The sequence below is a fragment of the Bos javanicus genome, chromosome 6 (genome assembly GCF_032452875.1).
Source record: "Bos javanicus breed banteng chromosome 6, ARS-OSU_banteng_1.0, whole genome shotgun sequence".
NCBI lineage: Eukaryota > Metazoa > Chordata > Mammalia > Artiodactyla > Bovidae > Bos > Bos javanicus.
The window spans coordinates 83,953,728-83,969,315 of NC_083873.1; the positions used below are offsets into that span (position 1 = coordinate 83,953,728).

Below are 15,588 nucleotides of genomic sequence, written 5' to 3' on the forward strand. Positions count from 1 at the left end.
ATGGTGACTGCAGCCATGAAATTAAAAGACACTTACTCCTTGGAAGAAAAGTTATGACCAACCTAGATAGCATATTGAAAAGCAGAGACATGACTTTGCCAACAAAGGTCTCTCTAGTCAAGGGTATGGTTTTTCCAGTGGTCACATATGGATGTGAGAGTTGGACTGTGAAGAAAGCTAAGTGCCAAAGAATTGATGCTTTTGAACTGTGGTGTTGGAGAAGACTGTTGAGAGTCCCTTGGACTGCAAGGAGATCCAACCAGTCCATTCTGAAGGAGATCAGCCCTGGGATTCCTTTGGAGGGAATGATGCTGAAGCTGTAACTCCAATACTTTGGCCACCTCATGCAAAGAGTTGACTCATTGGAAAAGACTCGGATGCTGGGAGGGATTGGGGGCAGGAGGAGAAGGGGTTGACAGAGGATGAGATGGCTGGATGGCATCATTGACTCGATGGACGTGAGTCTGAGTGAACTCCGGGAGTTGGTGATGAACAGGGAGGTCTGGCGTGCTGTGATTCATGAGGTTGCAAAGAGTTGGACATGACTGAGCGACTGAACTGACTGACCGCAGCAAGAAGACAGTTGTCTTGAATTTATGTCAAGGTTGGTGTTTCCCAGGTTGTGATAGTGGTAAAGAATCTGTCTGCTAATGCAGGAGATGTAAGAGAGGTGGGTTTGATTCCTGGGTCAGAAAGATACCCTAGAGCAGGAAATGGCAACCCACTCCAGTATTCTTGCCTGGAAAATTCCATGGACAGAGGAGCCTGGTGGGCTACAGTCCATAGGGCCATAAAGAGTTGGACACGACTGAGTGATTGAGCACTTTTCAAGGTCACATTGACATTAAGGGAGGTATTAAGAAGATCAGGATCTGAGAATCCATGCTAGTGCTCCTAGCTTCTATTTCTAGGGGCACTGGATGGATTGCTGTGGTGGCCAGTCTTAGCATGTGGTACAAACTAGTACCTGTGCTTGAGAAAGAACTATTCCTTCTTTCTCCAATAGTCTTTTTAAAAATCTCTTTATCTATCTATAGTTTTAAAGTTTACAAAGTGATTTCAAATCTATTGTTTTATGTTTTTTATCCTTCATGTTTAACTATTATAAAAATTTTCAGATACAGAAATTTAGAAAAAATATTATACTAGAACATCCCTATATTCATCACATCGTTTTATCAGTTGTTAACATTTTGCTATAATGGCTTTACTCATTTTTTTCTTCTGTATTTTAATGTAAAATAGGAAACCATGATTTTTTACCAAATCCATCGTCAGGTTTCCTTTTTTGTCCCTATTATATTTAGAAATGTTTTGTACAAATCAAGGACCTCATAGTAGCATGGTTGTTATGTCCTTTAAGTCTTTTTTAATATTTGAGTATTGATCAGTTTTTAATTTTTAATGACATTGACTTGTTGAAGAGATCAAGCCAATTTTCCTTTAGAATGACCAGCTTCTGAACTTGTATGAATGTTTTCGTGTGATCTCTGATCTCATTTAATTTGTCATTTCTTATGAATTTAAATTTAGATCTAAAATACTTGATTAGATTTAAATTCATTTGGCAAAATATTTCAAAAGTGATACTGTGTATTTTATATTGCATCACCTCTGGATTAGAGGAAATTACCACAGTTTAGGAGGAAAAAAGTAAACCTTTGCTATTCCTCTAGATATACTCAAGAATAGTGCTAATCACATTGTATTAACTCTATTTTCATGTATATTAATCTATACTTACCTGTGAACTCCTAAATGTATTGGGCTTCCTTGGTGGCTCGGATGGTAAAGAATCTGCCTGCCTGCGATCCAAAAGTCTACAAGCATTAAATGCTGGAAAGGGTGTGAAGAAAAGGGAACCCTCTTACACTGTTGGTGGGAATGCAAACTAGTATAGCCACTATGGAGAACAGTGTGGAGATTCCTTAAAAAACTGGAAATAGAACTGCCTTATGATCCAGCAATCCCACTGCTGGGCATACACACTGAGGAAACCAGAAGGGAAAGAGACACGTGCACCCCAGTGTTCATCTCAGCACTGTTTATAATAGCCAGTACATGGAAGCAACCTAGATGTCCATCAGCAGATGAATGGATAAGAAAGCAGTGGTACATATACACAGTGGAGTATTACTCAGCCATTAAAAAGAATACATTTGAATCAGTTCTAATGAGGTGGATGAAACTGGAGCCTATTATACAGAGTGAACTAAGCCAGAGAGAAAAATACCAATACAGTATACTAATGCATATATATGGAATTTAGAAAGATGCTAACAATAACCCTGTATACGAGACAGCAAAAGAGACACAGATGTATAGAACAGTCTTTTGGACTCTGTGGGAAAGGGAGAGGGTGGGATGATTTGGGAGAATGGCATTGAAACATGTATAATATCACATATGAAATGAGTCACCAGTCCAGGTTCGATGCACGATACTGGATGCTTGGGGCTGGTGCACTGGGACGACCCAGAGGGATGGTAGGGGAAGGGAGGAGAGAGGGGGGTTCAGGATGGGAAACACGTGTATACCTGTGGCAGATTCATGTTGATATATGGCAAAACCAATACAATATTGTAAAGTTAAAAAATAAAATAAAATATATTAAAAAAAAAAAAGAAAAGAATTTGCCTGCAATGCAGGAAACCCAGGTTTGATCCCTGGGTGGGAAAGATCTCCTGGAGAAGGGAATGACTATCCACTCCAATATTCTTGCCTGGGGAATTCCATGGACAGAGGAGTCTGGTGGGCTACAGTCAGTGGGGCTGCAGAGTCAGATACACTTTCTGTGTGTTAGTTGCAGAGTAGCTAACACTTTCCTCAATGAGTTAAACTAGTCTTATTCATTTTTTTTTATTATTAAGATCTAATAACATATCTAGTACAAAGTGAAAATTTTATAAATCCATGAGAATCAGGCAGGTATTACATCAGCCTTACATATGAATTAAGTGAGGCTGAGAGAGAGGATATGGTATTTGTTAGAGTCAAGAGTCTTGAAAGGACATGTAACTCATTTTCTAGTGTTCCTTCTCTGCCATTTGCCATTGTAGTCAATTTATCCCTTTCATTAGAATTTATCGTTTGTGTGTGTGTGTATTGATAACCTAAATTCTTTGGGGGCAGAAGCTATTTTTCATGTTTTACAAAATTTAGTGCATTGATTTACTCTAAGTAGTAGATGTTGTTTAATCACTAAGCCATATCCAACTCTTTGCAACCCCATGGACTGTGTCCAGCCAGCTCCTCTGTCCTTGGGATTTTCCAGGCAAGAATACTGGAGTGGGTTGCCATTTCCTTCTTCAGGGGATCTTCCCAACCTAGCGATCAAACTCGAGTCTCCAGCATTGCAAGCAGACTCTTTACCATTGAGCCACCAAGGAAGGCCACTCTAATAGACTTTTAAACAAATATTAATTGATTTACAGGAAGTCTTTTAAAATATTTTCATATATAAATGCCAGCTTTATACAAACTATTTGGATCTAAATAGTTAAGGTGATAGTTTGGGCATAAAAATTACATTTAGCCAATAAACCTAGTAGAATTTGAGAGACCTGAATTCTGTTGGTTATGGAAAATACTGACAATGCACATTTGACTGATTAAAAAGAATCTAGACAATTCTCTGTGGAAAGCTCTTTCCACAAGAGCTAAGATGCCAGAACATAAAAGCAACAGATAGAAGCTTCATGAGATATTAAATTACTTAGCCTCTTAATTGACTTAAAATCTAAATTCAGAAATGAAGGATGAACTTATAGACTATTTAGTACAATGCAGCACATTTTCCAGTTAAGGAAGCTGAGGCCTACAGATGATTAAGTGACTTCTTCAATATAGAAGAACTAGGAATCATCTCAAACTCATGTCTTCTAACTTCAGGAACACTATTTTTTTCTCAGTGCCAGAGTAACAACCCCCCCCCCCACCATGCTGATTACATTTAATGCTTAACTAGATTATTATTATATATGTAATCATATCAGACTTCCCCAGTGGATCAGATGGTAAAGAATCTGCCTGCAATGCAGGAGACCCAGGTTTGATCCCCGAATGGGGAAGATCCCCTGGAGAAGGTCACAAAGAGTCAGTTCATTCTTCATTTATGATCATATATGATCATTTATTTTCCTAGAGAATCTTATCAGTGTATCTTCATTCAAGATTAAAAATAGGCCAAAGAGAAAGGCTAGATCTCAAGGAGATTCACAAACTTTCAAGTTTATCTTCCCATCATGACATAGTTCCTCTGAGTAGTACAAATGGAGAAAGTAGACACAGCAAGATCGCATCCCTGCCATCAAGAGTTATGCAGACTCACACTATTACAGACTATGAGACAGTAGGCAGGAAAATGTTCAACACTCATTGACATGCTTCTTCAAGTGCCCTGGCAGTCACGTCCACAAGTCCCGTACAAGGAGCTGTGAACACTGAGGGGCAAATGGTAGCCAACATACAGGGGTGATACATTATCATCTAGAGCATGTCTCCTTTTTCAGAAAACCTTTGGGCTATGTATTAGGTGCACAATGCCAAACTGCAAAAGTTGCAGGATTCATAGGTTAAAGCCATAGCTACTTAATCCTATATGAATAAACTTCAACTCAATATCGACTTTGATGAATATGAACAAGAAATGCATGAAAGCAAATATACATCATCAACCACCCATTATGAAGAGGTTCTGCTAGTGGTTTGCATGATATCATTTCAGATTTGAAAAGAAATATATTTCATAAAGCCTTTTGGAATCTAGCCTGTTTGTAAGTAGAGATGCTTAAGCATGTTTTTTTACCTGCACCCATTAAACAAACACTGGTGTATTAATTTTCTGTTGCTGTAACAATTACCGTAAAGTTAGCAACTTAAAACAACAGTCACTTATTCACTCACAGTTCAGTACATGGCATGGCTGAGTTCTCTGCTCAGGATCTCATGAAGGTGAAATCAAGCTGTTGTTTGGTACTGCAGTCTCATCTAACATTTGTGACCCTCCTCCAAGCTCACTTAGGTTTTAGGCAGAGCTCAGTTCCTTGACACTGAACCAGGATTCCTATTCCCTTGCTGACTGTATAGTCAGAGGCCTCTCTTGGCTCCTAGAGGTTACCCACGTTTTTGTCATGTAGCCCGCTCCATCTTCAAAGCCAGCTATGGGGAATCTTCCTCCCATCAAATCTCTCACATTCTGAATCTTTCTCTAGGTAGAGTCTTGTTCTTTTCAAAGGTGTCATCTGATTAGGTTAGGTTTACTAATTGTCATCTCTCCATTTAAAAGTCAACTGATTGGGAATTCCCTGGTGGTCCAGTGGTTAAGAATTCACCTTGCAATGCAAGGAATGTGGGTGCAATCCCTGGCTGGAAGACTAAGATCCCACATACCACAAAGCAACTAGGACTGTGTGTCTCAACTACTGAACTGGTGTGCTCTGGAGTACACATGCGACAACCAGAGAGTCCATCCACTGCAAAGGAAAAATCCTGACTGACGCTATGAAAATCCTGCATGCCACAACCACCTAAGACCAGATGCAGTCAAATAAATATTACCAAAAAAAAGTGATTTAAGATCTTCCTTATATCTACAAAATCCTCTCACAACAGCACCTAGGTTAGTGTTTAAATGTGAAAGAATGCATACACAGACATATGGGAATCTTGGAGGATCTTAGAATTTTTTTTTGCAATGGAAAATGTAACTTTCATAAAAAGGGGCAGAAATCTGTAGCCTTAGTGAGATATAAAATATTCTGTAATTTTTGTGGAGTTGGGAGAAGACTATTAAAAGGGAATTCTATTTTAATGATACTATTATAAGACTATTTTATTCAAGTAACAACTTGGGAGAATACAAAGTGAACTCTAATAAAGTAGGAAAAGAGCTGAAAGTAATCCCTAGTCATGACCTAATTAGCACGTTGCATTCCTTTAAAGAAAGCACAAGTACAGAAGACATTTATTTAGACTAATGTAACCTATAATCTGTGTGAAATCCAGTTTATCCATTACCTTCATTAAGTTTGATTATTCATTGTTTAAAAGAGTTTATTTATGGTATGATTTTTTCCAAAGATGTTATCAATAAAAACATGGTGATAATATGAATAATTTTGTAACTTTGCTTTCTGCAAATCTGAAGACTGAAGGATATACACCTTGAAGAATATACAAAGCAGAGTGAATTGTTAATGATCAGAGTTGGGATGTTCATTTTCTCAGTAACCAAACTCTAAGCTGATGACTTTTAAATATGTGAGTTCAAAGTTGACTTGAGTTAGCAAAAGACATCATGGATCCCCTCCTCCATTAAGATCCTCCTCAAGGAAATGGCAACCCACTTCAGTATTCTTGCCAGGAAAATCCCATGGATGGTGGAACCTGGTAGGCTACAGTCCATGGGGTCACAAAGAGTCGGACACAACTGAGCAACTTCACTTTCACTTTTCCCTTCCTAAAAAGACCTCCCCTGAAGGCAGTCACTTTGGTTTACTCCATAGTCAACTACATGCCCTTTGTCATTTTATCTACAAGCTCTAAATCTTTACTTTTTAGCATTAGTTTTCTGCTTTCTTGTAGTTGCATGTTATTATTATAAAAGTCTAGATACATGTGATCATTATACAAGTGCCAATTTACAGGCAGGTAATATTCCCATGGACAGAGGGGCCTGGTGGGCTGCTGTCCATAGGGTCGCACAGAGTCGGACACGACTGAAGCGACTTAGCATGCATGCATGCATTGGAGAAGGAAATGGCAACCCACCCCAGTGTTCTTGCCTGGAGAATCCCATGGACAGAAGAGCCTGGTGGGCTGCTGTCTATGGAGTCGCACAGAGTCGGGCACCACTGAAGCGACTTAGCAGCAGCAGCAGCAGCAGCAGCAGCAATATTCCCATAAATCTTCATAGAGACAATTTTCTGAGGTTTAAGATACACTAAATGATTTGAAAAGGTTTATTATTGCTAACCTTTTGATTATTGGTTAGCTTCCCAGGCCAAACTATAGTCTACTTAACTCATAACATAATTGTCAAAGGTGCTAAATGCATTGAATTCCTGGGAGCCAATTAGTATAGAAAACTTTGCTCTTCTTTTCCTAGCCTGGCACCCATCCCTGGAGGAACATTCTTATAAACCAAAGTGCCAAACTCTCCTTCCATCAATAAAAATCATCATTCCCTTTGAGCAGCTGAACTCAGTCATTTGTTACAGAAAAGCAACCCTTCACGGTGACCGAATAGGCCCTGATATGTGAGTATCTGTCTGGTACTCTGTGACTATTTTAGAATGACACTTAGTACTAAAGGTGATAAGATCAAGCACTACTATTTGGCAACTGCTGTCTTCATAGAAAGTGTTGATTTTATCCTCCAAATGCTCTTGTTAGTAGAATTATTTATCTTCATTTTATAGGTGAACGGTTTGCTCAACTCATGCAGCCAGTTGCAGAGATAGTACCTACCTCTGGCCCAACTTTTTGGGGAGGAGTCTGACAAGAATGTTTGGAGGATAAAATCAACACTTTCTATGAAGTGTTGTGAAGTTTTTATAAAGTGAAGGCAGAGGGTGTTTTACTGGTCAGAGGAACGACCCATCTCCTTTGTGGTCAAGCCTTGAATTTGTTTTTGCTTGCACATCTTCTTCCTTTCTACTGACTTTAAATGCTTGTGAACTCTCAGAGTATAGTGGGTATAGAACTCTCAAACTATACTATAGTATAATATTGGCTTTTCTTTCTCTAGACAGTAGCAGAGGTCATCTAGAGGGGAGGAAGAGGAATGAAAGAAGGCTGTAAAAGCAGGTATGTATGAGGAGAATTAATAATCACATTTGGGCTTATCTGGGCTCAGATGCTGAAGAATCTGTCTGTAATGCTTGAGACCTGGATTTGATCCCTGAGTCAGAAAGATCCTCTGGAGAAAGGAATGGCTGCACACTCCAGTATTCTTGCCTGACAAATCCCATGGACAGAGGAGCCTGGCAGGCTACAGTCCATGAGGTTGCAAAAGAGTCAGACATGACTTAGAGACTAAACAACAACAACAGATGTATTCACACCAATGTGCTATTCCACGCCTCCAGTACTCTTGCCTGGAAAATCGCATGAACGGAGGAGCCTGGGAGGCTGCAGTCCACGGGGTTGCTAAGAGTTGGACATGACTGACCGACTTCACTTTCACTTTTCACTTTCCTGCATTGAAGAAGGAAATGGCAACCCACTCCAGTGTTCTTGCCTGGAGAATCTCAGGGACGGAGGAGCCTGGTGAGCTGCCGTCTCTGGAGTCGCACAGAGTTGGACACGACTGAAGTGACTTAGCAGCAGCAGCAGCAGCAGCTACTCCATGCAATGCTTCATTGTCAGAAGGTTAACAACAAAAGAAGAAACAAAGAAAACTTCTAATATTCCTTCTGTATTTAATTTTCAGCTATGAATGAAGTGAGGGTTGTGACAAAGAAGGAGGGGCAAAATTGAATAAAACATCACTGTGATTTCAGACCAAAGAAGATTGTCTATAGAAAATAATGAAGAGATTCAAGCTGAACTGAATTCAGGTGACTCAGAAAAAGAAAATAGAACACCAGAAGAGACAAGACCCTACTTCTTCACCTATTTGGGGAAATACCTTCCCCTGGGTCCAAAAAAAAAAAAAAAAAAAATGATCGCACTGACCAAAAAGGAACAAAACTGAACATTTGAGTCTGGAAGAAGAAAATGTGAACTAAAGGGGATTAAGAACACCTTTCCTGGAATCGCTATGGATGTAATCATCCTCTTGGAGGGATCCTCCCACCCCTGCCTCTTCCTGGCATAGATAGTTACTCACTGCTTATCATATCTTCCTGCTGGGCTGGATTTGCTCTGAATCCTGGCAGCTCTGTCTTTCCTCTACCATCTACCCAGCCCTAATGAGTCCCTTCTAGATTTCCCTGTCCTGTTTCAGTAAGGGGGATTTCTCTAGCCTTAATCTGAGAAATGACTGGGATTTTTTTTTTTTTTTAAATGACTGGCATTTAATTCTCTCAACCTTCATATATAAGCAAAACAGGGAGTTTTATTGTGGTAGTTTAGCACAAAGTCTAAATAAATGGCGTTGAATTTAGATTTCAGATTAGAGGTAGAACAGAGTCACATGTTTTCATTAACGCAACATGATTGAACCCACATGTACTGGCTCCACATTGTTCAAATCCCAACTCTTCTACTCATTAGCCTGTGATGTAGGGCTAGTCACTTTTTCCTCTATAAAATAGAGATAATAATACTGCTTGATCAAAGAATTGTTGTGATAATTAAATGAGCTAATATAATGTAGTGCATATGCAGCACCTAGCAAGCACTATGAATTTGCTAAAATCTAACAAGACAGTAAAATTTAATTGATAATTTATACAAATTTAGTGATCAGTAAGTAACATGGAAATTTTAGCCTGTTATTTTGACTTTAACTCTGAAGATACAGTTTTTGAGTATATTAGAGAAAGTGAAGTGAAGTCACTCAGTTGTGTCCGACTCTTTGTAACCCCCATGGACTGTAGCCCACCAGGCTCCTCAGTCCATGGAATTTTCCAGGCAAGAGTACTGGAGTGGGTTGCTATTTCCTTCTCCAGGGGATCTTCCCAACTCAGGGATCAAACCTGGGTCTCCCGCACTGAGGACAGGCGCTTTACCCTCTGAGCCACTAAGGAAGCCCAATATTAGAGAAAGAACTTGGCAAATTAACAAGCTGATTAAAATGAGTGTTCAAAATTAAATTAAAGTGTAAAACATGAATGCTTGCAAAGACTTTTCCAGGACTTTTTCTCTAAATGAGGATAATGACAAGGAGAAATCTAAGTTTTGCATTTATGAAGTGGTAGGAAGAGAGAAAGTCGCTCAGTCATGTCCAATCTTTGGGGTCCCATGGACTATACAGTCCATGGAATTTTCCAGGCCAGAATACTGGAGTGGGTAGCCTTTCCCTTTTCAGGGGATCTTCCCAATCCAGGGATCTAACATAGATCTCCTACACTGCATGCGGATTCTTTACCAGCTGAGCTACAAGGGAAGCCCAAGAATACTGGAGTGGGTAGCCTACCCTTCTCCAGCAGATCTTCCCAATCCAGGAACTGAACCGGGGTCTCCTTCATTTCAGGTGGATTCTTTATCAACTGAGCTGTGAGGGAAGCCCAGGAAGAGAGAGATGCCAGTTGTCTGGGTAAAGGACAGAAATCTCAGATGAAGAAGTCATTTGATATTTTATCTTTTATAAGAGAAATAATTGAGATTTTAAGTGACTGCATCACCCAACTAATAAATTTATAGGAAAGAGTAGGGGTAAGGATATCGCTAAAAGCAAATGCAAGTGGATATTCATTGCAAAGTTGGAACACTAAGGACTATCTCTGAAAGGTCAAAAAGAAGGTCACAAAACCCCCAGAAAAAAGTCCAAGATTTAACAGACAGAAACAGCGATGATATGAATCAAGTATGCTTTGACACAGTTTCCACATTGAGTTTCTTGTTAGTAGAGAAGTAAGGATGGTCAACACAACTCTACAGTGTATTGTAGAATTTGTGTAGGTGAGACATAGGGCGTCATAGTAATTATTAAGCATTTGCTTTGCCTCAATCTTTAAGCCTGACTGGCCAACTCCTGCAATTCCTCCAAATCCTGGATTAATGTTCCTTGAGTTTATCTTAAAGAAACCATAAAAATTCAGTGTTTCTCACTGTTCCCTTTGTCATTGAGGTTCTAAATAATAGCACAGATTCCCCATATTACTCTTATAATTTACTTCCCTTAAGCTGAAAACATTCCTCTAAACACGTATGCATTAAAAAAGAGGATTTTTGGTGTTTATAATCATGAAACTTGATATTTTTAAAAGAATACTTTGGAAAATGTGAAATAGGAAAGGTTGGAACTACTGCTTTACAATATCATGATTTCTATAGGCATGGAATATACATTTTCAAATTCAAAGAATTTTAATAAGCAAAACACTAATGCTAGACATTTTTATTTGTTTATTCATTAATTTGTTCAACAAATATTTGTGGAGTGCCAATTTTGTGTGAAGCATTGTAGACCCCATCTAAGGATCTCAGAGACCCTCTGACAGCTACTATTTGCTCACTAAAGAACTGATCTAAATGTGTATTTTATTAGTGAGGAAGGAAACCCAGTGAAATTCACTGGGCTTAGCGGCTGATCTTGTGTCAAGCTCTCATCTTTGAAATTCACCAGGTGGAATCCTTGCCACCTAGAGAGGCTGCAAGAGTCCAGGAAGACCAGACTTAAGGATTTGTGGGTTGCAGTGCTCTGATTCTGGTATCATAGCCCTTAACATCTGTTTTCCTCAGATTCCTCATTTTAAAATGGTAGTTGATTTCTGTTCTGCTGATTTTACAAGGTTGTCCTGACTATTATGAAATATAGTCACATACATATAAATGAAATAATATATGTAAAAATGTTTTGGAAATGGCATACATATAAGCAATGGTGAAATATTATTGTCATCATGGATGTTTAAAACCACTATTTTAATTTTATCAAAGGTTATGCCAGTAAGCAAACCTTACTATGAATAAAAACCTTGAAATCATTTAGTTTTCTTTTATCTTTAATATTTAATAGGAAAAATTTTAGAGAGTAAACATATTTTCCCCAAACTTAATTCATCTTCTTTCTCTCATCAAGAAGTCCTAACATTTCCAGATAAAGGTAAGTGTCTTGGCAGCTTTTGACCTCCCAATCTGCATTAGTTCCCAGTGTCTGACTATAAGGTGCAAGAAAAAGCAGGTGAAGGTAAAGTGTTACAGAAGATAAGTTTAATCAGATTGCTGAAAGGAGGCTTTTCTTAAATCAGATTAACACCTTCTTCCATCCCCTCCAAAATCAGAAGCAATCAGGACACAACTTAATATACTTTTTCATTAACTTCTTCTAAAATCCCAACTATTGAATTTGGCAACATGAAATAAAGCTAATAATGATTTTAATACAAAAATATTCATTTTAACTATAAAGAATAATTAATCCAGCTGCTATAATAATTTCTGAAATCTTACAACATCCAGTGCAGAGTGAATCCTCTGAGGACACCTCAAGGCAGTCCTCCGGATACACCTAGAATCTAGCCATTGACAGAGAGTAGACAAACAAGCCATTACTAAACAAAACTGAACTTACCGATACATTATCTGTAGGAGGAAGAATATGATCTCAAGGTGTGCACCCACTCAATCTGACCTTCTAATCAACTATATGACATCTCTAGATATATTAGAGGTCTAAGGCTGGAAGAAATAAGGAAACGAATTACAAGCACTTGAAATGAAACTAGTTTGACAAGTCTGAACAGAGAAGCCTCAACCCATAGAACAGCTTGAAGAAAAGAGCCCAGAGAGAGCACAGTCCCAACAAGAAAGCAATATTTCTTTCTTTCTTTTTTTTTTTTTTGATATTGACTAATTTTATTAAGGGAGAAGAAACTGGTTACAGGGATTTGCATGAGAAATACCTTAGGAATGCACTAGGATTAAGAGTTTAAAGAAGATTATTGGTAGGTATACAAATATCTTAAAGAAACCTTCACATAAAAAGCTCTCAATAAAAACAATCAGCTATTCTTAAAGCCTAGATTTATAATATGACTCAGGAAATGCTGTTAAATTTTTGTTGAACAAAAAATTTCCTCCTTCCGTATGCTGGGGCTTCCCTGGTAGCTCAGTTGGTAAAGAATCCACCTGCAATGTAGGAGACCATGGTTTGATTCCTGGGTCAGAAAGATCCACTGGAGAAGGGATAGGCTACCCACTTCAGAATTCTCAGGCTTCCCTTGTGGCTCAGTTGGTAAAGAATTGGCCTGCAATGTGGGAGACTTGGATTCAGTCCCTGGGTTGGGAAGATCTCCTGCAGAAAGGAAAGGCTACCCACTCCAGTATTCTGGCCTGGAGAATTCCATGGACTGTATAGTCCTTGGGGTTGCAAAGAGTTGGGCACGACTGAGTGACTTTCACTTCACTTCACTTTCATATGCTGCCAACTTCTCTCTCACTTATAACCTTAGATAAATCCAACTTTTTATGATTCTACACCTGTAACTTATGCAGATATACAAACCTGTAGAAAAACACACAAACTGATAGATCCAATTTTAAATTTCTGTCATCCTAAAGTGGCTCCTAGTGCTGCAGGTAGTCAATTTATAGTTCATAGCCTTTCCTTTTCTCACACTCCTGAACAGCAATTTTTCACCTCTCTTCTTTACTCAAATCCCTTCACTTCTCACTATTAGCTGATGACTTTGCTTCCTACATGATTATGTTAGGTTGCAGAAGCTGCTGTCACAAATTACAACAAACACAAAAATTTAATCTCTCACAGTTCAGGAGACAGAAGTCTGAAATTAAGGTGTCATCAGAGCTGCACTCCCTCCAAAGGTTAAGGGAGCCCTTCCTTGCCTCCTCTAGTCCTGGTGGCTCCAGGAATTCCTTGGCTTGTATCTAAAAATCTCCAATCTCTGTTTTAGTCTTGACATGGATTTCTTTGTTCTCTTTGTGCTCCCTCCTTTCCTGTCTCTCTTTTTTAATGTGATAAAATATACAGATCACAAAATTTACCATTTTATTTATTTTATTAAAGATTTTTTGATGTGGATGATTTTTAAGTATTGAATGTGTTACAATATTATTTCTGTTTTATATTTTGATTTTTTGGCTCTGGGATGTGTGGGATCTTAACTCCCTGACCGGGGATTGAACCCACATGTTCTGCAACCATCATCATCATCCATCTCTAGAACTTTTTTATTTTTCCAAACTGAAACTTTGTACCCGTTATACACTAATTTCTAATTTCCCACTTCCCCTAGACTCTGTCAACCGCTATACTATTTTCTGTCTCTATTAATTTGATGACTCTAAGGACTTTAAAACTACTTCATATTAGTATAATCATATAGTAGGTCTTTTTGTGACTGGCTTACTTCACTTAACATCCTCAAGGTCCATCCATATTATAGCGTGTGTCAGGATTTCCTTCCTCTTAAAACTGTAATTATATCCCGTTGTATACATACATATCATATTTTGTTTATTCATCTGTTGATGTACTTGAGTAACGAGTTACTTCCACTTTTTGGTTATTGAGAATAATGATGCTATGGATATGGGTATACACATATCAGTCCTTGTTTTCATTTCTTTTGGATATATACCCAGAAATAGAATCACTGTTCATATGGAAATTCTCTGTTTCATTTTTTGAGGAGCTACTGGTTATGGACTATTTGTGTCTTCTCAAAATTCATATGTAGAAATACTAACCCCCATGTGATGATAAAGGAAGTAGGGCCTTCCACAGGTGATGAGGTCATGAGGGTAGAGTCATCATGAATGAGATTAGAACCCTGATAAAAGAAACTCCAAAGAACTCTGTTTCTTCTTCTGCCATGTCAGATCACAGCAAGAAGATGGCTATCTAAAAACCACGAAGCAAACTTTCAACAGTCATGGATTTGCCAGCACTTTGACCTTGAACTTCCCAGCCTCCATACTGTGAGGAACAAATGTTTATTAGTAAGCTACCCACTCCATGCTATTTTTGTTATAGCAGCCAGAAAGAACTAAGACATGTCATACCACCTTCCATAACAGTTATATCATTTTATATTCTACCAATAATGAACATGTATTCTAATTTCTTCATATCTTTGCCAACATTTGCTATTTTATGTTTTTTTTTTTTTTTTTTGTATCCTGATGGATGTGAAGTGGTATTTCACTGTGGTTTTGATCTGAATTTCCCTAATGATAGTGATATTGAGCAACACGTGTGGGTGCTTAGTTGCTCAGTCATGTCCAACTCTTTGTGACCCCATGGACTGCAGCCTGCCAGGCTCCTCTGTCCATGGGGATTCTCCAGGTGAGAATACTGATGTGGATTGCCAGGGGATCTTTCCAACCCAGGGATCACACCAAGGTGTCCTGCATTGCAGGTGGATTCTTTACCAACTGAGTTATCAGGGAAGCCCAAGAAAACTGGAGTGGGTAGCCTATCCCTTCTCCAGATCTTCCTGATCCAGGAATCAAACCAGGGTCTCCTGCATTGCAGGCGGATTCTTTACCAGCTGAGCTACCAGGGAAGCAACACATCATATGCCTATTGCCATTTGTGTATATTTAGAGAAATACTGTTTAAGTTTTTTGCCCAGTTTTGAATTTGGTTGGTTGATTTTTAGTTGCTGAGTCATAGAGTTTCTTTATATATTTCTGGCTGCTGCTGCTGCTGCTGCTAAGTCACTTCAGTCGTGTCTGACTCTGTGTGACCCCATAGACGGCAGCCCATCAGGCTCCCCTGTCCCTGGACTTCTCCAGGCAAGAACACTGGAGTGGGTTGCCATTTCCTTCTCCAATGCATGAAAGTGAAAAGTGAAAGTGAAGTCGCTCAGTCGTGTCTGACTCTTAGCGACCCCATGGACTGCAACCTACCAGTCTCCTCTGTCCATGGGATTTTCCAGGCAAGAGTACTGGAGTGGGGTGCCATTGCCTTCTCTGATATTTCTGGCTATTAACCCCTTATTTGATTTTCAA

At 38.9% G+C, this 15,588-nt stretch overlaps 1 protein-coding gene across 2 annotated transcripts in view; it reads right to left on the bottom strand.

Moving 5' to 3' along the window:
• The window catches only part of TMPRSS11A (transmembrane serine protease 11A), a 62,484-nt gene extending 50,090 nt beyond the window's left edge, over positions 1-12,394 (bottom strand). For both annotated transcript variants that reach the window (XM_061420330.1, XM_061420329.1), the window contains exon 1: positions 12,185-12,394. In XM_061420330.1, coding sequence (XP_061276314.1) covers positions 12,185-12,192 — 8 coding nt within the window. In that variant the 5' untranslated portion in view covers positions 12,193-12,394. The remainder of the gene's footprint in view (positions 1-12,184) is intronic.
• Positions 12,395-15,588: the final 3,194 nt, after the last annotated feature.